This window comes from Eschrichtius robustus, chromosome 13 (genome assembly GCF_028021215.1).
Source record: "Eschrichtius robustus isolate mEscRob2 chromosome 13, mEscRob2.pri, whole genome shotgun sequence".
NCBI lineage: Eukaryota > Metazoa > Chordata > Mammalia > Artiodactyla > Eschrichtiidae > Eschrichtius > Eschrichtius robustus.
The window spans coordinates 22,843,834-22,868,764 of NC_090836.1; the positions used below are offsets into that span (position 1 = coordinate 22,843,834).

The 24,931-nt window shown below is 39.4% G+C and overlaps 1 protein-coding gene across 2 annotated transcripts in view; it reads right to left on the reverse strand.

Moving 5' to 3' along the window:
- Window positions 1-24,931, reverse strand: part of ITPR2 (inositol 1,4,5-trisphosphate receptor type 2) — a 524,186-nt gene that overhangs the window by 460,930 nt on the left and 38,325 nt on the right. For both annotated transcript variants that reach the window (XM_068561342.1, XM_068561340.1), the window contains exon 2: window positions 23,323-23,393. In XM_068561342.1, coding sequence (XP_068417443.1) covers window positions 23,323-23,393 — 71 coding nt within the window. The remainder of the gene's footprint in view (window positions 1-23,322; window positions 23,394-24,931) is intronic.

The window sequence follows — 24,931 nt, forward strand, 5'->3', positions numbered from 1 at the left end:
GATCTGAATAGACATTTTTCCAAAGAAGACATCCAGATGGCCAACAGGTACATGAAAAGGTGTTCAACATCACTAATCATCAGACAAATGCAAATATAAACCACAATGAGATATTAGAATGGCTGTCATCAAAAAGATAACAGATAAGATGTGCTGGTGAGGATGTAGAGAAAAGGGAACCTTTGGGCACTGTTGGTGGGAATGTAAAGTGGTGCAGCCACTATGGAAAACAGTTTGGAGATTCCTCAAAAAATTAAAAATAGAACCACCATAAATGATCCAGCAATCCCACTTCTGGGTATATATCTGAAGGAAATGAAATCACTATCTCGAAGAGGTATCTGCACTTCCATGTTTGTTGCATTGTTATTTAAAATAGCTAACACATGGAAACAATCTAAGCATCCATCAATGGATGAATGGATAAAGAAAATGGAATATATACCACACACAATGGAATATTATTGGAATGAAATATTAATGGAATATATACATTGGAATATTATTCAGCCATAAAAAAGGAAAACTCTTGCCATTTATGACAGCATGGATGGAACTTAAGGGCATTATGCTAAGTGAAATAAGTCAGGCAAAGAAAGACAAATACTGTATGATTCCACTTATGTGGAATCTAAAAAAAAAAAATCATGAACTCACAGAAACACAACAGATTAATGGTTGCCAGAGGTGGGGGGTTGATGAGGCAGGGGCGGGGGGGATGTGAAGGTGGTCAAAAGGTACAAACTTCCAGTTAAAAGATAAATAAGTTCTGGCGATGTAATGTACAGCATAGTGACGGTAGTTAACAACATTGTATGGTATATTTGAAAGTTGCTAAGAGAGTAGATCTTAAAAGTTCTCATTACAAGAAAAACAAAATTGCAACTATGTGTGGTAACAGATGTTAACTGAACTTATTGTAGTGGTTGCTTCACAATATATACATATATCAAATCATCTTAAACTAGTGCAATATTGTATGTCAATTATACCTCAACAAACTGGAGAAAAGGGCTCAGGGGTTGACAGGGGTCGAGGGGGAAGGAGGAATGAATAGGTGGAGCACACATATGCAGTGAAACTACTCTATGTGTTACTATAACAGTGGATATATATCATTATACATTCGTCAACTGCCATAGAATGTACACAACCAAGAGTGAACCTTAGTGTAAACGGTGGACTTTGGATGAAATGATGTGTCTACGTAAGTTCATCAATTGTAACAAATGTCTTACTCTGGTGGCGGATGTTGATATGGAAAATCTCTGTACTTTGCCATCAATTTTGCTGTGATGCTAAAACTGCTCTTAAAAATAAGTGTCTAATAAAAAAAGAGCAAGGCTAGTTTGGGGCTCTGCCCAGTTAATTCTAGATTAGCCAACCTAATATTGGCAGTTTTCATCTTTCCTCTTCCCTTTTTCCTCCTCCATCAAGTGGTATTTATCAAGTAAGAGAAGAGTGACCTTTTCCCCCTCCCTTTCTTACTCCTCGGGCTTTTTTTTTTTTTTAAACATCTTTATTGGAGTATAATTGCTTTACAATGGTGTGTTAGTTTCTGCTTTATAACAAAGTGAATCAGCTATACATATACATATGTTCCCATATCTCTTCCCTCTTGCATCTCCCCCCCTCCCACCCTCCCTATCCCACCCCTCTAGGTGGTCACAAAGCACCAAGCTGATCTCCCTGTGCTATGCGGTTGCTTCCCACTAGCTATCTATTTTACGTTTGGTAGTGTATATATGTCCATGCCACTCTCTCACTTTGTCACTGCTTACCCTTCCCCCTCCCCATATCCTCAAGTCCATTCTCTAGTAGGTCTGTGTCTTTATTCCCTTCTTGCCACTAGGTTCCTCATGAAATGGAAATAAAAACAAAAATAAACAAATGGGACCTAATGAAACTTAAAAGCTTTTGCACAGCAAAGGAAACCATAAACAAGACCAAAAGACAACCCTCAGAATGGGAGAAAATATTTGCAAGTGAAGCAACTGACAAAGGATTAATCTCCAAGATTTACAAGCAGCTCATGCAGCTCAATAACAAAAAAACAAACAACCCAGTCCAAAAATGGGCAGAAGACCTAAATAGACATTTCTCCTCGGGCTTTTTGTTTCCTCTGTAAAATGATCCTGACACCTTATCTTCCCTTCCACTAGAAGGCAGAAGGACTGATAATGAACTCTGAATTTGTGGATTGTGGTGACGCTTTGAACAAAGTAGAATCTGCACCAAATAGCAACTCCCAATGTTCTAGGATGACTAAAAGTATGTGTTGCTCTTATTTTTTTAATAATACTTACAATTTTAAAGGAAAATATTTCAAAACATAAAGTAACATATCCTCTTCAAATCTTATTAATAAATAAAAGGTTATATAGTAACAACAGAGGTAGGTACATTATTTTCTTTTGTTTTTAATCTTTCTTAGTTATGAACTACTTCAAATATACAGAAAAGCCTAACAAAAAATAAAATTGTCCAGACTCAGTTGTTGGACATTTAATGAGTACCTAGTATGTGCCAAACACTATGGTATTTGCTGTGGATAAAGAAATAAACAAGAAGGTTATACTCGGGACTTCCCTGGTGGCGCAGTGGTTAAGAATCCGCCTGCCAATGCAGGGGACACAAGTTAGAGCCCTGATCCGGGAAGATCCCACATGCCGCGGAGCAACTAAGCCTGTGTGCCACAACTACTGAGCCTGCGCACTAGAACCCGCGAGGCATAACTACTGAGCCCGCGCACCTAGAGCCCGTGCTCTGCAACAAGAGAAGCCACCGCAATGAGGAGCCCGCACACCACAATGAAGAAGTAGCCCCCGCTTGCCGCAACTAGAGAAAGCCCGCGTGCAGCAACAAAGACCGAACGCAGCCAAAAATAAATAAATAAATAAATAAATTTTTTTTAAAAATGGTTATACTCTGTCCCTTTGTAGAGCTTTTACTTTCATAGGGGAAATGTATACTCATGAACGTGTAGCAAAGGTGCACATATTTCTTTTTAATGGCATTGATATTTCATGGTTTACTTAGCCATTCCTAAATTGTTGAATATTTTTATTGTTTTCCTTTTCTAGCTATTTTGAGGAACACAGCTTCAAAAAAAAAGAAAATAGTTCTGCAAGTTCTTTGTGCACTTTTTTGCCTACACTAAGACTCAACTGAAACAAAGGCTTTGATAAGATTACCAGGCCCTTCCATCTAGATCTGCTGGCAGATAGGACAGTAAGGAAAGTCTAACTGACATAACCTGGAACATTTCTTTGTCTAAGTGGAACTTAAGCAATATCCTAGAATTTTGTGTGAAAACCCCCAAAAATAGTATTTTCTATGGGACATACAAAACAACTAAAGATACCTTCATTTGTGTTGAACTATAGCCATCTTATTTTGATTCAACAGCCTATGTTAATTATACACTTTATAAGTTAGTAATAGATTTTATGAGTTCGTTCATCGTTGAACTTGTATCTTCATGAGTACGTAGAGATGGAACTTTATTATTTAACATTTAAGATCAGAATTCTTTGCTTGCTGATTATTTTATATTTTCCTCCATCAGCCAAAGCCTTGTAAAATAGGCTTGGTTCATCTGACAGCTCTCCAGAAAGTCTTTACCAGTTTATAGTTTCTCCTTGAGTGTAAGAGTACCTATTTCCACACAGCCTCTCTTTTTTTAAGAGGGGGAAGTACATAGCCTCTCTAGAGCTTACAATTTTCACATATTTTGGCTGACTGGACAATCATAATGGTACACCAAGTTGTTTCAACTTGTAACTATGAGTTTTAACATTTATCACATGTTGGCTACATAACATTTTGCTTTTTCATAGCAGTTTTATTAATATATAATTTATATAGCATTAAGTTCACCCCTTTAAAGTGTACAATTCAATGGTTTTAAAAATATTCAGAGCGTTGTGCAAATATCACCATACACTTATTTTAGAACATTTCCATTACCTCAAAAAAATTTTGTACTCACAACCCACCCCCACTATATCCTCTTCCTTCATCCCTAGGCATCACTAATCTAATTTGTGTCTCTGTATGTTTGTCTATTCTGGATATTTCATATAAATGTAATCATACAATATGGAGTCTCCTGTGACTGGCTTTTTTCACTTAGCATAATGGTTTCAAGGTTCATCCATGCTGTAGCATGTATTAGTACTTCATTACTTTGTATGGCTAAATAATGTTCCACTGTAGGGATATATCATATGTTGTGTTTATCCATTCATCAGCTGATGGACATTGGGGATTTTTCCACTTTGGGCTATTATAATTATAATCCTGCTATGAACAACTGTATACAAGTTTTAGTGTGGACGTATGTTTTCATCTCTTTTAAGTATATACCTAGTGAGGGATTTGCTGGGTCAAATAATAACTTTATCTTTTTGAGGAACTCCTGGATTGTTTTCCAAAATCACACATCATTTTACATTCCCACCAGCAGTGTATGAAGGTTCCAATATCTTCACCAACACTTGTTATTATCCATCTTTTTGAGCACAGCAATCCTAGCAAGTGTGAAGTGATATTCACTGTGGATTTTATTTGCATTTCCTTAATGACTACTGATATTTAGCATCTTTCCATGCTCTTAATTGACTGCTTTATATCTTCTTTTTTTTGAGAAATATCTATTCAGATCCTTTGCCCATTTTTCAATTAGGTCATTTGTCTTTTTATTATTTTTTTAATACATTTATTTATTTATTTATTTATTTTATTTTGGCTGCGTTGGGTCTTCGTTGCTGCGTGCGGGCTTTCTCTAGTTGCAGCAAGCAGGGGCTACTCTTCACTGCAGTGCGCAGGGTTCTCGTTGCAGTGGCTTCTCTTTGTCATGGAGCTCAGGCTATAGGCACGCGGGCTTCAGTAGTTGTGGCTCACGGGCTCTAGAGCACAGGCTCAGTAGTTGTGGTGCACGGGCTTAGTTGCTCCACGGCACGTGGGATCTTCCCGGACCAGGGCTCGAACCCGAGTCCCCTGCATTGGCAGGCAGACTCTTAAACACCGTGCCACCAGGGAAGTCCCTGTCTTTTTATTATTGAGTTGTAAGAGCTCTTTATATTCTAGATACAAGTCCTTTATCAGATATATGATTTGCAAATATTTTTTCCCAGACCATGGGTTGTCTTTACACTTCCTTGATGTTGTCCTTTGAAACACAAAAGTTTTTATCAATAATTTTGATTAAGTCCAGTCTATCCATTTTTTTCTTTTGTTACTTGTGCTTCTGGTGTCATATCTAAGACATCATTACATAACACAAGATCACGAAGATATACTCCTATATTTGCCTCTAATAGTCTTACAGTTTTAACTCTTACATTTAAGTCTATAATCCTTTTTGAGTTAATTTTTGTGTGTGTTCTTTTCACTTTTAAAGTCCAAAGATTTCCTGCTACTATAAAAACAGGAAAGAAGATAAAAGTGAAGCACCAAAGGACAACTTATGCGTTATAGCTAGGAAACTCAAACCACTAAAAACTTTAGCAAGTAGAATATGTGTGTGTAATACGTATTTTTAATGATTATTATTTTTCCTCCTATTATAGGCCTAGTTTTTAGCCCTTCCAGATGGCGAAGGGCAGGCAAAGCTGGAGATCAACCAGTATTTCTTTCTTCACTTTCCTCTTCTTGCTGCTACAAGCTTTCTTTGACACCGCTGAAGCAGCCAGGCCTCCTTCTGAGCCTGGAGTCTGTTAAAGATCTTCACACGGGGCAGTAAGTATTTCAGGACAAGTTAAAACAACTTCTTGAATTTGAGTCTTCCTTCGGATAAGGGCAGTACTGGCTGCCAGTACTCCCCCCCTCTGCCTGGAATTCCCACCTGCCTCTGCCACCTCCAGACATTCAGGCCAGCTTCACATAGGCAGCCAAGAAATAAAGAAATTCTGAGCCTGAGACAGAAAACGACCTCAATATGAAACAACTCAAATTTTTTTCTAGTGGCTTTAAAAAAGTATGTGTTTATATGTCTGTGTATATAAAAAAAACCTTGGTTTTTCTTTCTGAATATAAAACTGATACATGATCACAGAAAAACAATTTGGAAAACCTAAAGAATACAAAGAAAAAATAAAGTCCCACCTCTTTTCATGCCCCAAAGTTAACTATGTTTATCATTTTGATGTATATCCTTAGAGAGAAAGGCAGACAGATACAGTTACCAAAATATACACTTATACATGCATATATATTTTAGATAACTGAAAATGTAGTATATGTACAGTTTCATGTAAAGCTCTTTTTCCACTTCACATTTTCTTTTTACAGTTTTATTGAGATACAACTGACATACAGCACTGTATAAGGTTAAGGTGTACGGCATAATGATGTGACTTACATACATCATGAAATGATGACCACCACAGGTTTAGTGAGCATCCATCATCTCATATAGATACAACTTTAAAGAACAGGAAAAAAACTATTTTTTTCCCTCTTGCTCAGAACTCTTAGGATTTACCCTCTTAACAGCTTTCATATATAACACACAGCAGGGTTCATTATCTTTACTTTACATCCCTAGGGCTTACTTATCTTATAACTGGAAGTTTGTGCCTTTTGACTGCCTTCCTCCAATCTACCCTCTCTCCCTGCCTCCCCCGCACCTCTGAAACCACAAATCTGTTACCTTTTTCTATCAGTTGGTTTGTATGTTTGTTTTTGAAGTATAATTAACCTACAACACTATGTTAGTTCCTGTTATACAACACAGTGACTCGATATTTCTATACATTTCATACAAAGATAATTACATCGTTATTGACTATATTCGCCACACTGGTACATTTCATACCCACGCCTCAATTATTTTGCAAATGGAAGTCTGTACTGCTTAATCTCCCTCCTCTGTTTCTTTCCTCCCCACACCCCTCCCTCTCTGACAACCACCTGTTTGTTCTCTGTATCTTAGACTCAGTTTCTATTTTGTTATGTTTGTTCATTTCTTTTGTTTTTTAGATTCCACATATAAGTGAAATGGTATGGTATTTGTCTTTGTCTGACTTGTTTCACCTAGCAAAAAACTCTCTAGGTCCACCTCTGTTGTTGTAAATGGCAAGATTTCATTTTTAATTATGGCTGAGTAATACCCCATTGTACATGTAAAACACTAATTTGTAAAGATAGATGCACCCCTCTGTTCATCATAGCATTATTTACAACAGTCAAGATATGGAAGTAACCTAAGTGACCACCAACAGAATAAATTAACAGATAAAGAGATGTGGTATATGTACATATATATATATATATATACACATTTCATATTTTATAGTTATTAAACATTATTTGAAAACATTAAATTCCCACTTAGGACTCATCATGGTGTATATATCCTTTTCCTCCTTTTGTATATTTAAGTTTCCTTCGTCATGAAAAATACTATGATAAACACTGCATCTCAAACATTTCTCAAATTTTTATGCTGTTCTACAATCTTTATACTTAATTCAATCATTCACAAATAGTCATCAAAGGCCCATCCTGCTATAGGCACAATGCTACGGATACAAAGCTGAACAAGAAAAGCTCATGGAAAGTAGCTATTTCTCCTGTCCCCTCATTTTATCCTGCCTCCTTGGTATACCTGCTGGCTTCCTGACTTCTAATTACTTTTCCTGACCACAGTTCTCACCTATTCCCTGCCTGTTCACTGCTTTTAACACATGCCTTTTCCTAGAGCTCAGTTAAGCTGATTCCTAACTCTTGCTACTTGACTGTTTCTCTCGTAAGCTGTTCTCAAATTTTTGGTCTCAAGACCTCGTTACACCCTTAAAAAATTATTGAGGACCCCTAAGAGATTTTCTTTTGTGGGCTGTTTCTGTGGATGTTTACTGTAAAACAGATTAAAACTGAGAAATCTGCAACACCATAAAACATAAGCACACGTTTCATTAGCCAACAGAGAGATGACAGCATCACACTTCACAGAGCCTCTGGAAAACTGCACTGTACAATCGAGAAAGAATGAGAGTGGGAAAGGTAAATAACAAGTTACTGTCATTATGAAAATAATTTGATCTTGTAGACCCTCTCAAAAGGGTCTTGAAGACCCCCAAGCTAGAGAACTATGTCTAGGTCTTTGTCCTACGACTAATTCACATTTTGCATTGACCATCTCTTATGGCCTATGACCACCATGGTGGGGCTGTCTTCGGCTTGCTTGGTTGCTATATAACCATCCCAGTGTGGCTCACAGGGCACAAGTAATAAATGCTCCTGATTGCCTTGTTTCCTCTGCAAAAAAGTGATCAGTTTCCAAGTCCTAAAGGTTTTATTCAACTAAGTCAATGTTTCTAGGAGACTTATGTTCTAGGCTATTTAAGTGATGAAACCTTGAATTCCAGGCTGTTTAATAAATCTTATGTAGGAGGGCAAGGAAGGGACAGGCAGAGCATCCAAAGAAGCCACTAGACCATGCTACCTATCTCTTGTGTTAGGTGAAAATAGGGAACTCGCTTGCACTCCTGGCTTGTCTACATGGAAGCCAACTAGTGAAGGTACCTGACTTTAGTTTTTTTTTTTTTTCTTTTTAAATAAATTTATTTATTTATTTTTGGCTGTGTTGGGTCTTCGTTTCTGTGCGAGGGCTCTCTCCAGTTGCGGCGAGCGGGGGCCACACTTCATCGCAGTGCGCGGGCCTCTCACTGTCGTGGCCTCTCTTGTTGCGGAGCACAGGCTCCAGACGTGCAGGCTCAGTAGTTGTGCCTCACGGGCCCAGTTGCTCCGCGGCATGTGGGATCTTCCCAGACCAGGGCTCAAACCCATGTCCCCTGCATTAGCAGGCAGACTCTCAACCACTGCGCCACCAGGGAAGCCCCTGACTTTAGTTTTATTAACAATGCTGGCCAAATACATATTTTGAAAAAACAAGGGTGAGAAAGAAATAGGAATTAAAGAACTTTCACTGTTATTGCTTTAAGTCAAAATATCCGTTACACTCAATCAGTTGCTCTTTGCTTTGTTTGTACGTTTGCCCACTGAACAGCCACACTGTTTTTTTAACATGACGTTTCCGGTATTGGACATTTTTCTTTTGTATCATAACGTTACAAAACTAACTAACTCCCAACCTAACCACATAATTAACTTTGTTTTAACTCCTTTCCTTCCAGTATTTATCCACATGGAGGTTTTAATTATGCAGATACAATCAGAATACAAGTTGCATAACTGTGAAGCTTTCTAGAACAATCATAGCTCGACTTGCGCTTCACGCAGTACATCTAAATGGAACCAGAAGGACAAATTCCGCAGCCCTATTTCTCAACAGAGCTGAAACTTCTGTCGTTTAGAAAGTGCTAGCTTAAAAAGCATTTTTAGGCTACCTATACCTATGATTCCAAGACAGGACACTCTCTAGATGCGCTTATTATCTTCCGGTTCTTCATGGACCTGGAGAGCCTCTGGAAGTTTAATTTTTAACCGGCTCTAAGTTATCCAGAGGAAGATTCACACACACTCACACACACACACACACACACACACACACACACCACCACCACCACCACCAATCACAGTCATATAGCAAAACATTAGAGAAGTAGCAAGACTCCGTGAACTCCTGGGGACACATCACTTTCACTTTCAGGGCATAAATCTCTCTTTGCAGGGGTCCCCAGCTAACAAAGGACAATGAGGCTTCAGAAGAACAAGGTGAGAGGGTGGTGCATGACCAGCTGAGGGTGGATCTCTACTCGCAGGGCTGCTTTGTTCAGTTTTTACCTCTTGTTCTTCAGAAGGCCAAGTTTACAAACTACTTCCAAGCATTTGTAAGACAAACATTGCCACCCGCCAGCAGTTCGCTGTATTCTGAAATTGCTGTATTTAACTTGAAAACCACAAAATGTAAACAAGGGCACCTGATCAGAGAAGGTCTTTAAACTGCTCATTCACTAAATCAACACCTGGGAAGAAAAGGCAGTTGACTTGGACTTGAACACACAATGTACAAATCAATCTTTTATCTTAGGGGTAGCTTGAATAAGTTAATGATTAGTAAGCTTTATGGAGATGCACAGAGACTTTCATAAACAAAACGTATTAATATATTTAATACTCAAAAGAGTAAAACAAGTAAGGCCCACCTACTGTAAGCTATAGAAGTATAATCTTAATTCACACATACTTTCACTTAAAATAACAAATATGTGTAAGACACTCTCCCTCCCACTGGAGATACTTTATGCTATACAGCATGTGAAAACTGGGGTGACTGACTTTTTAATATGTCTTTTTAAAAATATTTATTTATTTATTTTTGGCTGCGCCCGGTCTTTGTTGCGACACATGGGATCTTCGCTGTGGCATGCAGGATCTTTAGTTGCGGCATGTGGACCCTTAGTTGCAGCATGCGGGATCTAGTTCCCCAACCAGGAATCGAACCCAGGCCCCCTGCATTGGGAGCATGGAGTCTTATCCACTGGACCACCAGGGAAGTCCCTTAATATGTCTTTTAATATGCCTAATACATGACAAAATACGAGAAGATAGGGAAATAGTTTATTTAAAAATAGCTACTATTTAGTGGGAAGCAGCCCCATAGCACAGGAAGATCAGCTCGGTGCTTTGTGTCCACCTAGAGGGGTGGGATAGGGAGGGTGGGAGGGAGACGCAAGAGGGAGGAGATATGGGGATATATGTATACGTATAGCTGATTCACTTTGTTATGCAGTAGAAACTAAACACACCATTGTAAAGCAATTATACTCCAATAAAGATGTTTAAAAAAAAAAGAAAAAATAAGAATAGCTACTATATAATACATTGAAGAGTTTTTGAGTGAGCCATAGTTTTAGTTTTACAGACAGTCCGTGCTTCTTACCACAATGTGTTTCTGAAAACTATATTACAAAAGCAATGCATTTCTCATAGGAAATTCCACTGGAATAATATAACTGGGAATACTTTCCTAGGGAATACAAAGATAATAATGGATATAGCATAGGTAGAAATACTCTAACCCTCCATATATTTAGAAGAACGAACATCCTGTAAAAGTGATTAAAATGTGCTTAGTTGTACTTTCATAAGGATCATTCTTTTCCCCAAAATTACTACTGTATCATGTAAATATCTGAAGACCTCACCAAGGACCCTCCCATGTATGAGGGCCCAGAGAGGCAAAGAGTCCTGAATGGATAAAGTCTTTCTCCATCTTCCCACACAGCTAGACTTAGAAGTTAAAAAAAGTCACAGAAGTGTAGAGTGGGGAGACTTCATTATTTTTCAGTGAAGTCAAGAGATTATTTTTGGGTCAAGTGAACTTCTAACCACCTCAGGGCTATTTTTCCTCTCCGGACTATTCTACCTTGAGTTAGCTAAATTCACCCCTCCTGCCTCAGTCTTTTCCAGAATGCTATATAAATGGAGTCATACGTTGTGCAGCCCTTTGAGACTGGCTTCTTTCACCTAGTATCATGCTTTTGAGATTCATCGGTGTTGTTGGGTGTATCCATGGTTCATTCCTTTTTACTGCAGAGTGGTATTCCACTGCATGTATTGTTTATCCATTCACCAATTGAAAGATATGTTTTAACTGTTTCCAGTTTTTGCTGTAAACATTGAGGAACAGATCTTTGTGTGAACTTAAGTTTTCATTGCTTTTGGTAAATATTTAAGAGTGAGATTTAGGGCTCATATGGTATGTGTATGTTTAACTTTATAAGAAACTGCCAAACTCTTTTCCAAAATGGCTGTAGCATTTGGTACACCACTGGCAATATATGAGAGTCCTAGTTGATCTGCATCCTTGTCAACGCTTGATATTGTCAGCATTTTTATTTCAGCCATTTTTGTAGAGGTACTTCATTGTGGCTCTTGATATTGTTGTTTTTAGGGAGGCACCTTAAATGTTGGTATTCCAAGGGATTCCATCTAGGGTACTTTTTTCTTCTCACTCTCACAGCTTTAAATTCTATCTACATGCTATTTAAATTTCAAATCTGTACTTTCCATCTGGATTTCTCTCCTGAGCCTCCAGATTAACATATCCAGAAATCTCTTAGATCTTCTCCTCTGGCAGAAAGGATGCCAGAACCAAGTTCATTACTGTGGTAAACTGCAAACAGCCATAAATTCTTCTCATCCCTGTATGCATGTCCCTTTGCAGGTGACTTTGCAGGTACTCCCATCAAAAGACAACGTCAGTTTCCCCACTTTTTGCCTCTGAACTTAGCCATATAACATTAGCAAATGTGACACAGAGGCTTGAATAGCACTTGAGCATTGGGGGGTTGCCCTTTCTTGCTGTTCTCACGCTCTCCCTAGGGAAGAATGTGAGCTAGCCTGCCAAATAGTGAGAGACACGTGGCCCGGCCACCCCAGTCAACAACCTATCCACAGGCAGATACATGAATGAAGCCAACCCAGACCATCCAGCTGCCAACTGACCCCAGATACATGAGCAAGTTCATCAGAGATCAGCCAAGTCAGCTCAGAAGAAAAGAATCCACAAGCAAACCCACAGATCCATGAGTTAAGTAAATGAATGCTCAGAAAGCCACTCAGTTTGGGGGGTTTCGTTACATAATAATACAGAACTAATATAATTACCCTCCCCTATCAAGTAGTTTGTTTTATATTCCATATCTCAATAAGTGCTACTAATACCTACCACGTTGCCCAAATCTGACACCTGGGGGAATTCTAGGATGCATCCTCTCCCTCACCCCTACTTTCCACCACACTCCCACATACAAGTAGTCATCAATTCCTAATATAGTTAAATATTCTAGCTACTTAGTCCCTTATCATATTCTGAACTTTTTTAACAGTCTCTTAGTTGACATCCCATCCTACATGTTCCATCTCTCCATATAAGAAAATAGTCTTTCAAAATTTCAATTCTGATCGTGCCATAGCCCAGCTTAAAAGTCTTTAATTGTGCTCTACTATCTTTGACATAAAAATTAACTGCCTCAGCATACAAGACCATTGGGCATCTGGACTCTCCTCCAAGCTCATCTCTGCCACTCTTCCACATTCTCCTCAGCTTTTAACATTCCTAAAAGCCACAACCACAAATGGGTCATGCTACTCCACAACCCTGTGCCTATTTCTCCCCAACCCTCTCCTTTCCACCGGATTAACAACTGCCCATTCTTCCATAGCTCCAGCTCACCTCCATGCTTCCTCTAAATTCCCAAGGCAATTATAATCCTCTTCTTACTTCCACAGCCCTTTGGGACTTAAGACATTATAATGAGTGGTTAAGTGACTGGATTTCAATCAATCCTTTGCTTCTAACTAGTTATATGACCTTGGTCAAGTTACTTAACTTCATTGTACCTCAATTTCCTCAATAGAATGGGATGTGGCAGAGAATGTTACCCTTCCCTCCACCCTCCAGTATCCATTCTCTTCTTCCTTTAGGTGACAGAACTCCTGAATTCTAGGTAGGCACATGGCCAGCCCACCAACCATCACACTCCTCAGCCTCCTTGCAGCAGATGTAACTACGTGTATGAGTTTCCTGTGGCTGCCGTAACAAATCAGCAAACTTGGTGGCTTAAAACAACGGACATTTATTCTTCTGTAGTTCTCAAAGACCGAAGTCCAAAGTCAAGGTGTCGGCAGGGCCGTGTTCCCTCTGAAGGCTCTAGGAGAGAAACCTCTCTTGCCTCTTCCAGCTTCTGGTGGCTCCTGGTGTTCCTTGGTTTGTGGCCACATAACTCCATTCTCTGTCTCTGTCTTCACAAGGTCTCTCTTCTATGTGTGTGTCTCCCCCTCTTTTGTCTCTTATAAAGTCATTTGTCATTGGATTTGGGGTCCACCTGGGTAATCAAGGGTGACCTCATTTCAAGATCCTTAACTTAACTTACATTTGCAAAGTCTCTTTTTCCTATGAAAGTAACATTCACAGTGTCTAGGTGTTAGGACATGGACTTATCTTTTGGCAGACATCCATTCAACCCAGTATACTATGTGACTATGACATATGAGTAGGAGTAATATATGCAATTCCAGAAGTCCTCCTTAAAGAAGAATCCACTTGCTCTGGATTCCTCTTGCTCCCTTTCTACTGACTGAGAAGTAGTAACTATTGAAGCAACTTTGGAAACCACATGTTGAAGAGAGTAGAGTGGCAAGACGGTTCTGGATTACTCATCTAGGAACTATTAAGTGAAAGAGAAATAAACTTCTATCTTATATAAGCCATTCATTGGTTTTTGTTGTTGTTGTTTTATTTCTGTTACAGCACCTTATCTAGTACATGCAGCTAATAATAATATCTTAATAAAAATACATACCACTTAGGGTTGCATAAGGATTAAATGGATTAATAGAACGTAAAGCATTGCAGACATCACCTGACATATAGTAAGGACTAAATAAATGTCAGTGATTAGCCTCAGTGGTAGCAGAGTAGCCCGGGTCACATTTAGTTATCATTGCTTTACTTGTCTATCTCCTGCAGAAGACTAAATTTATTGGGGTAATGGCGTGGCACTTTCATCTCAGTATTGTACTTGAAAAAATACCAAACATTCTGTTACTGTTTAAAAGGGAAATGCAATTTAACTCTGCGTACCAATCATTACCCTAGGAGCTACTTTCATGAAAAGGTGAATACTAGGCCAGAAAAGCCTAGACGTCCCTTCCCTGCAGGCACAAATCTTTCAAGTTACAGGTCAATTGTTATCTTAATTAAGAAGCTTTTCTCATCTCTCAAAACAGGAAATTAAAATCTCCATCCTCCCACCATACCTTTACCACAACTTTTTATTTAGCCCTTATCATTGTCTACCTTGGGTTGCAATTATTTATAAACACATCTTATCTCCCTCAGTAGATTATAAATTCCTTGAGAGCAGCATTCGTTTCTGATTCATTTGAACCTTAGTAACTAGTTCACACACTGCACTGCGGAGTGCAGTTATCACGGAGTTGATAACCAATAAATCTCTACTAAATTTATCAAGATCTTACAGTGTGAAAACACCAGCTTCAAATAAGCCTGCCTCACCACCTACCAGCTGTGTGAACTTGAGCATGTTACTTTACTTCTCTACAGTGTGGTTTCCAAATTTGTAAAATGGGGCTATTAAGAATTAAGTAAGGTAACATGGATAAAGGCCATCAAAAGCACTCAAAGTTAAGAATTCCAATATTTAGGACTTTCTATTCTTAGAAAGAGCCATCTTGGTTATTAAGTTAAAGTGTTCACAGACAAAAGGCATTTATTCAGTGCTTGCAAAAAATTTAGACACATATTTACCTTCATACACAATATTAGAAGGGAGATTTTTACACACAAGCCCCCAGCTCAGGAAAATCGGCCCATGGATACACGATCAGTAAGAAAGGGAGTTGTTCTAACACCACTAAACCACATACAACACAAGTGTTAATTTTCTGCCCATTACTTTTCACTCATCAAGGAGAAAATTAAACTTCACAAGTCAAAGCCACAAATCAATCAAAGTTCATACAGCACATATATATTTTAGATACTCAATTAATTGTGTGAGGGCAGCCCTAAACAGCAGTTGATGAGATTTCCAAAGTAGTCTTATTTGACCATTCATAACCACAGCAACTCCCCTCCAATAGAGACTCAAGTATTTTAAAGTACTAGCCCTTTTACAATCCTGACTAGCTTCAACAGAAGAAGCAAAGAAGCAAAGCAATCAGTTTTCATTTCATCCTTTGGGCCTTCTCTGAAACCTCACTGAAAAGAATAAACTTATTACCCAATTTCCACTGCCACTTAAGAGTTTAATAATAAGCTGTGGAAGGTTCTTAATATGATGACTTACCACAAATACACAGAATCAACACAGCAGTAACATTGAACTGGAGAATTTTAAAGACATTTGTTAATAAATTTTGTAATTTCTGGCTTGGAAATCCACTGCAATTTTCTAAACTTCTCTGAGTAGCAGCAAACCACAAAACGCTACAACCTAAAAGAACTTCACTTAACACATGTAGAAGTTTTCATCTTCTGCCATTCACACTATAGATTTATATGTTGGAATGCACATTTAACACCAATGAGCTGAAATTTAGAGGCCTAGAATATAAAACTGTAATACTATAACAGGTCTATACATTGCTTTCTCATAAATGAAGTAATCAGCTAACAACTATGTTACATGCTGGGTAGTATTAAGACCTCCAAAAAAAGCATGTGACAACAGAACTGAAATTATACTGCCTTTAAGAATTATAATTTTTTTCTAGAAAAACATTCATTTATTAATTCAACAAAAATTAAGTCAGCCCCAATGATACTGAAAACACTGTTCTTGATCTTGGTAATTCAACAGAACACAGTCTTGCCCTCAAACACTTGGCAGTCTAATTGCAGGTCTTTCAACTAAAGAAACGAGTGCAAATTCTGAGCACGCACAGTACTGGGACCGCGTCCTCAGGCCTAAGTTCACTGACACCACAGTGGATCCCAGCCTGTGGGCAGGTTCCAAGCTCAAGCTCCCACATCTCTCCTCCTGTCCTCACGAGGGCTTCCCTGACACTTGAAGAACTTGCTCAGCTGCAAGCAGGAGCAATCCAGATGTCTGTGTGGAAGGGGGTGACAACTCAACCCACAGAGGATGGAAGCTGGCCCCAGCCTTTCCGCCCTTGGATAGGAGATTCTGAAGCACGTTCCTCCTGGTTTCTCAGAGCGCCCTGCAGGACCAAGTTCCAGCTGCCACAGTGGCGGGCCTTATTCACACTTTACTGACTTTCATTCCATCAGGCTGACTCTCCTTCACTCCCTCACTCACGCTTCCCAGGACCACCTCCCAAACTAATTCCCTCCATCCGCATCTTCCTGGGTCGAATGTGTAGATGCTCCAACTAACACAGTCCTAATCTATTTCTCTTCAGATATATCCAGTCACACTAGAATAACACATGAAAGGAGAGTGTCACATATATACCTTTTATCCACTTAAATTTCAAGATGTCATGAGGCTGGGCATTTGAATAAATAACGTGAATGAGAGTTAAGATCGAAAAAGAGAGAAAGAGGAAGCTTGGCAGGCTAGAACAATGACCAATGCTAAAAAGATGAAAGTAGCCAATTCTCCGCTTGGTTCCAAAGTACCAATTATGCAGCACACGAGGAGGGAAACAAGGGTCCAGAGATGCGAAGGAAAAAGCCTCAGGAGTTTGGGTTGACTAACAGCTGCAGGTGAGTTAGGGAGTCCTACTCAGGACTCTTGGGCTGCAAGTGTGGCATCCAAAAAAGAGGGAGAGTCTCATCAGACTGCACCCAAATGTACTATGTTCAGTTCTTTCTACACCGCTAAGAATTAATTTGACAAACAGGAACCTAACCAGAAACCAAACACAGCAGTGTGATGAAGACTAGAGAAATCACTGAAGAATCTGTAGCTGGCAACAGGTGAAAGAATTTTTTTTAATTAAGACCGTAGAAGAAAAGATCTACAGGAATATAATCGTTCTAAATAAATACTTAAAGCTCCATTGTGTGGAAGAGGGATTAGATGGAATCTATGTGGCTTTTCTGGACCAACCGGTAGAATTTACAGGAGGGCGTTATTCAATAGACAGTATGGTATAGTGGTTAAAAACAAACAGCTCTGGAGTCAGACAAACTTGTTTTGACTCCCAACTCTACCACTAATAAGCTCAGCGACCTTAAAACGGTTGTATACTTTCTTTATACTGAACTGTCCAACTGCAAAATTGGGATAGCAACAATTTCTACTTTATAGGGTTATTGTGATGACTAAACATTAATGCACAGGAAGCCCTGAGCCCAGTGTAGCATGTAATAAATGCTCAATAAATGTCAGTAATTTCAAATCTGAAACAGTTTCAGTCTTCATCCCAAAAAATTTACACTATCATCAAATCTGAAGAAATACAATAAAGCAATTGTTAAGCTGGTAGAGGAAGTATTTATAATTGGCTCATACCGGAGAACTACTGTGCTAGACAAGACTGACATGTTCAACTACATAAAAAGTCGAAGCTACTACCTAGCTGGATGGCTTTTTCGCAGATGCTTTTAAGTGTATAACCTCCATGAGTAGAGCCAAAAGGTGAGAATGCCAGCCTTCAAGACGACTTCCTGGAATTATATGCAGAGAAGGAACTGAGTTAAAGAAATGGTCTTGTCAGTGTTCTCCCAAGTCCCTGATACTCACTACCTGCTTTCGTGTGGCACCGCACAGCAGAGAAAGTCTCTGTTTTAGCTCCTGAAGCATTCTAACTTATTGCCTCAGAATGACTTTTTGCTTTCCAGAAGCAGCCACTTGGTAGGGTTAGCAGATTAGGAAACAGTCACGTGTCAAATGACCATAGAGTCTCAGAGTTGGAAATTTCAAGACCAAATGGGCCAAGGCTGTGAACTATCTAATCAACCAAGAAAAGGAGCTGTCTCCGCTTCCCTCAGCCCTCCTGGGGAGTGGCCCCCTGGGTCCTGCGTTACTTCTGTGTTTTATAAAAGGACACACAAACCTCCCTTGTTTTGATATAGATCAGTTTCTCCTCCTAATAGAAAATGCACACGTATTAATACGCACAAACTTTTGGAAAAATCTACACCAGGGTTTTCTAGTGAACAGGGGGAGACGTACGTGCATAAAAGAACTAGGAGAAAAAAAAGAAAAATGAAAAGAATATAAAGTCAACAAAAACAACTGCTATAATTTAGTGTGCGGGAGGAGGGTTAAATTGCATATCAAAAAACAGGACCAGTGATAAATCGTGTTGATAATATGTGCCCCTGTACAAGGCAAGGAGAAGGGCAGTTAACCTCAGTGCTATTCCTTCTCAAAACCTAAGCCCCACTCTAATCATAACAAAAACATCAGCCAGACCCAAACCAAGGGACATTCTACAAAATACCTGGCCAGTACCCTTAAAAGTATCAAGGTCATAAAAAAAACAAGGAAAGACTAAGAAAGTGTCACAGGCCAGAGGAGACTAAGGAGCCATGATGACTAACGGCACGTGGGATCCTGGATGGGATGAGGATGGGGAAAGGACAATGGAAAACTGGTGTCATGCGAAGGAAGCCTGGAATTAAGTCAATAGTAATGTACAAATGGTAATTTCTTGGTATTGACAAATGTACCATGATTATGTAAGACGCTAACATAGGGGAAACTGGATGGAAGGGAAGTCTCTATACTACCTTTACGACTCGTCTTACATCTAACTGTATTCCAGGGACTTCCCTGGTGGTCTAGTGGGTAAGACTGCACACTCCCAACGCAGGGGGCCTAGGTTCGATCCCTGGTCGGGAAACTAGATCCCACATGCATGCCACAACTAAGAAGCCCGCATGCCGCAACTAAGACCCAGCACAGCCACAATAAATAAATTAAATAAATAAATATTTATAAGTAAATAAATAAAAATGTATTCCAAAGTTTAAAGTTCATCTTTAAAAATGAGAGAATATTTGATCATGAAAAGAATTTTGCACTCACTTAAGGGAAAGCCAATGTGCTTCAGTTAATACTATTCCGATTGTGTGGTTTCTACTGAAAATAGCTGTCCATCTGCCAGGTTTTAAATAACCCTTGGGAAGTTGTTCATTTGTTAAAACTTCATTTCCTCTGTTCATATGAGAGGCAGTGTGACACAGGACACAGTCAAAGGAGCACTTCTCGTACAATTTTGTGTATTGAGGATACACGTTAACCTCTTTCGAACTTTGGCTCCTTATTCAAAAAAGTGGGGAACTGTACTAGATTTACTTTTAATTGCCTAGACGCTCTAAAATTTTATGATTCACTTGAACAAATCATAAAGTGAGTATGAAAGATAAAAATCTTTACAAATTAATTTCAGAACATCGTTTGGCTGAGGCAAGAGGAACTGAGGTACAGCTGAACTATAGTTTCTGATACACTATAGTTTCTTCACATTATCTGAAAAGTAACAAGAAAGGAGGGTGCTCTGGAAATTTATAAATATAATAAATATAATAATAATATTTATAAATATAATTTATAAATATTTATTTGTTTTATTTATTTACTGTGGCTGTGCTGGGTCTTAGTTGCGGCATGCGGGCTTCTTAGTTGTGGCATGCATGTGGGATCTAGTTTCTGGACTCCAGAGGAGTCTGGAAATGCAGGAGTGGTGATCTTGGAAGGCAAATCTATGAAAAAGTGATGGCTTTTACAGCCAAAGGGAACAGGAGAAATACACTCAGGAAGAGAAGAGTGAAGCTGCAAAAACACAAGGGATGAGAAAGGATACAGCATTTGGGAAAACAAGGTTTGCTTATGGCTGCCGAGCAGTGTGAAGGTCAGGGCAGAGACAAGCCCATCTCAGGGAATCCTCCTCCGGGGCTCCGTCAGGGTGGGCTTCGAAGAATCAGAGAAGAGTCGGAGCTTTAAGATAAAAGGGAACCTTGAATCTCCAACAGGAAAATACCCTCCTTCTCCTATGATGAGTGGAGTGAGACAAATGGCTTAAACTAGAGGTAGAAAATGAGAGCAAACTAGCAAGGACAATGACCTAAAGTATTAGATTACAGGAAAAGCCAGCCTTCCAGGGGCGGACGGAGCACCTGAGTGATTCATACTTTGAACCAGTGCCCGCTGAATCATATGACACCAAGTATCTGTGTATAATTACCTACTGGGTACAGAGCTGTTACCGCAGAGTTCCCTCAGATACAGTAAAATATCTAAAAGAAAAAAGGCAGCCACAAAACCTGAAGGTTTATCTTTGACAGATTAACCTCCCCTGACTGACAGAGGAATAAGGTTACCCAAGCTCGTGGCTGCGAAGCGTGAAGCACCCCTGGGAACCAAGTTGTTTCACATGATCCCAGGGAAAGTTTGGGTCTCCCACCCACAAGCATCTAATGGCTATTTTTTTTTTTTTTTTTTTTTTGGATGTCTACTACGGGCAAACCTCTGTGCCTGGGAAACACACAAAAAAATAAATAAATAAAATCCTGCCCTTGAAGAGGTTATAATGCAAGAACAGACTCAACTATGTTTAAAGGAAATATATTGTGCCTTTCTATTATAAGTTAGCTACCATTTGTATAATGACTTAAAACACTTTTACATTTATTCTCTGGAAAGATTCCAAGCCTCACAAAGCCTTGTGTGGTAAGATTATTCTTGTTTTTATCCAGCCCTGGTCTCACCAGCCAATGACAGATGTCCTCTGAAACGCTAAGTGGCTGGGTGACCTACTTAAGCTGACACAGCCAGAGAAAAGTGCAGTTAAAACCCGAACCCCAAGCTTTTTTCTGTTACAAATGCTGATCTGTTGTCCCAGTTCGCTTTTAAAACTTTGTATCTTTATCATCCTACAGTTCACAAAGGAGTGTCTGTGGATCTGGATTTGTTTATCACCCCTACTCTGAACTCAATGTGTCTCTTCCACCTGAGGAACAGTGGTTTTCTACAATTTTGGAAGGTTCTCGCCCGTATCTCTTTACATGTTGCCTCATTCTCATGCGCTCCAGCCTCTCCTTCTAGAATTCGATTAGAGGCTGCTGGATCTTCTCAGTCCCTCCTCCACGCTTTTCATGACTTGTTCAGATTGTCCTCTGCACTGCATTCTGGGTAATTTCCTCATCTCTCTTTTCCATAACACTGTCTCCTCGTCTTTATATAATAGCTAGTTCATGCTGTTTAGAACCTATATGTTCCTTTTCATATTGTCCATTCTTCCATTAGGCTTCTGTAGCCTCTTCTGTCTCTGAAATCATTTCCACACACTTACTGCACAGTGTCTGGCAAGATGTCCCGGAGCACTTCGCGTCTTGTTTGTCACAACTGCTGACCCTCCTTCATGTAGTTCTATTGGGAGTCCATCCTCGGCGGGGACTGTGTATGGTTGAGAACACCTCACGTGCCCAGAACTGGGGGAGTGTCCCCACTGAGCACTCTTACGGGTGCTTCTAATGGGTGGTGTATCTCCCACAGCCTTCTTTCTGCTAATTTCTCCACCTGGGCAGACATCTGGATCACTTATTCAAAGTGACCAATTTCGGGACTTCCCTGGTGGTGCAGTGGTTAAGAATCCACCTGCCAATGCAGGGGACACGGGTTTGAGCCCTGGTCCGGGAAGATCCCACATGCCACGGAGCAACTAAGCCCATGCGCCATAACTACTGAGCCTGCGCTCTAGAGCCCATGAGCCACAACTACTGAGCCCTCACACCACAACTATTGAGCCCGCATGCCACAACTACTGAAGCCCGTGCACCTAGAGCCCGTGCTCTGCAACAAGAGAAGCCACCACAATGAAAAGCCCACTCACCGCAACAAAGAGTAGCCCCCGCTCGCCGCAACTAGAGAAAGCCCACATGCGGCAACAAAGACCCAACACAGCCAAAAATAAGTAAATTAATTAATTTTTTTTTAAAAAGTGACCAATTTCACTCAAAGGACATTTACTGTCCTCGTCACTCTCTCTACAAGATGAAAATGCAATATTCTTGCATATTCTTATAATAAGAACTGTGTAGAAAGTGCCTATCACAGAAAGTGAAACATGGGAAACATGTACCAAACGTTAGGCATCTCCCTTCCCCAGTGCAGGGAGAGCACATCCTGAGTTGGGTCTGGGGCTCTAGCAAAACCCTTTGACTCTCTCTCCAGATCTGTATCCCTTATTAAACCTGCTTTTCATCATCGTGAGGAGGAATGCTTACACTGTATGTTCAAAATGAATGCTGTTTTTAAATTATTATTATAAGTATACATAAACTATGAAATTGATTTGCACAAGCTCTTAATTACTGGTTTTAGTTGTCTATGATTCTCTGCAAGTTCCATTAATCCTTCTCTTGTAACAGTCATAATCAGTCTCCTACTATGAACAATTTCTCAGTTGACAGTATGATGCTGTCTCTAAAATTATACCGACAAGGGAGTTCTAAGACAATTGTTAGTTATTATATACCAGCCAAAGTGACATTTTAAAAGCTAAGCTAACACATCAGCGTCACCATCCTGGAGATTTTACAAAGATAAATTAAAGAGCTGATAATGAAACACTAACATTTATAGTACAACTGTCACGGAAATATATAAATACATATCATTCGGCTGTATTTACTGGTTTGAAAAGTGGCCTCTCACAGTTAATTACCAAGATTTCCTTTCAACACACAGACTATTGTCCAGCGAAACAAAACTTGAAACTATTCTCTCAGTATCAACCCTTCAACGTATAAAAGAAGAAAAATGATGGGGATATTTTTGAAAGAATTTTCAGTGGACATATTTCTATTTGAAAGTTTCACGCTGAATAAAGTGCTAACATTCCTTATTTTAAGACACAAAAGTACCCCCAGTTAGATCACATAATATAAAGTAAGCATCTCTTTCTTACCTCGGAACTTCTTGGGAGGGTTGGCGAGGTCCCCCGCCTCTGGGTGCACCACACATCTGTCATCCACTAGCCTGGAAGGAAAAGCATGTTCACATGTTGACATCGTCATATTCACAAAGCGCTGACTGCACGTGGATACCGCATAAATATTTACAGAGTGTTAATACCATTCTTCACTCAGAAATGTTTGAAGAGTCATGGATTTGTAAAAAGATTTGGTTACAAGGACATGAATTAAAGCAGGGTTTATGAAATACAAAATTAAGAAGCATTGTTAAGTGGTAGGAAACTGGTTAGAGAAATCATGATATAGACAAACACCATAGAGCTAGTTACAATTCTATTTTTTAAATGCACTGGCCTACAAAACATGTATAATATATTGTGAAAATAAGTGGGAACCAATCAGTAAGATATTGTATACATTTAAACACACACACACACACACACACACACACACACACACACCCCTCTACACAGACACACATGATGAGGACTGGAACAGAGACACCAAAACATTAACAGTGGTCAGACTGCCCGTAGTTTTTATGTTCTTGTGTGTGTGCGTGTGTGTTTTGTTTTGTTTTGTTTTGTTTTGTTTTTATAAGGAATGTGTAAGCTAATGAGATCAGGCTTACAGAATGACCACACAGTGGGGGTAAAAGGCCCTCATCCTGTGTTCAACTCTGGCTCGGTCACTTCCCAGCCAGGTGACTTGGAGCCTCCTTCTTTAGAGCTGCCAAACAAGGATAAGAGTACCCACCCCACAGCATTGTTAGGAGGATTAAATGATTTAATATCTGTAAAGTACCTAGTACAGTTTCTGGCATAGAGTAAGCCCTTATACAAGTGCTTAATAGATAAATAAAATCAGGGACCTTCCCTGCCTTATTCCTCACCATACTGTCTGCCTCTAGAAAGGTGCCTACCACATAGTGAGTACTCAGCAAACATTACTCAAATGAATAAAGTACCCTTCTAGTTACAAAAACATGCCCCTATTAAAATATTCATGAGAAGCCAATTTCTAGGACAATTCCGAGGGAAGCTCAATCTCTGACCTGAGAGCCAGGAGGCGTGAATCTCCTGCTCAGAGTAATATCTAACTAGCAAAAGACTCACTAATGTTCATTTTTTCCATTGACTAAGTGATGGAAGTAACTGGGGTTTTCTCCAGAATATTGTGACAATGCATGTGAATTAGTTCCAAATTTGTGAGTTCATCTGAAGAGAGATGGCCCAGTTGTGACTTTGTTTTTTTTAAAAAAACATATTAATCAGACTCACTAGTATGCATTAACTCCAGCACAAAGTAAGCCCCGATTCGTGACCAACTGTCCCCTTGAACTAGGATGATTAAACAAATCAGGATGAAACTTTCGGTTCTTGGTTTATCTGGTTACAAAAGCAGACACTTCCTAAATCACTGGATTTTTCTGAGATCCAGTTTCCACAAAACAAAAATGCTAATTTGATCAAGCAATACGCTTCTTTCTTTGATTTTTTTAATATACTTCATTCACACTGGTTTACTAAAATGTGGTTTTACAAGAGCTGCCAAGCATGCAAGAAATTCCTTTTAAGAGTCTCTAAAATTGTTTTCTTAGAA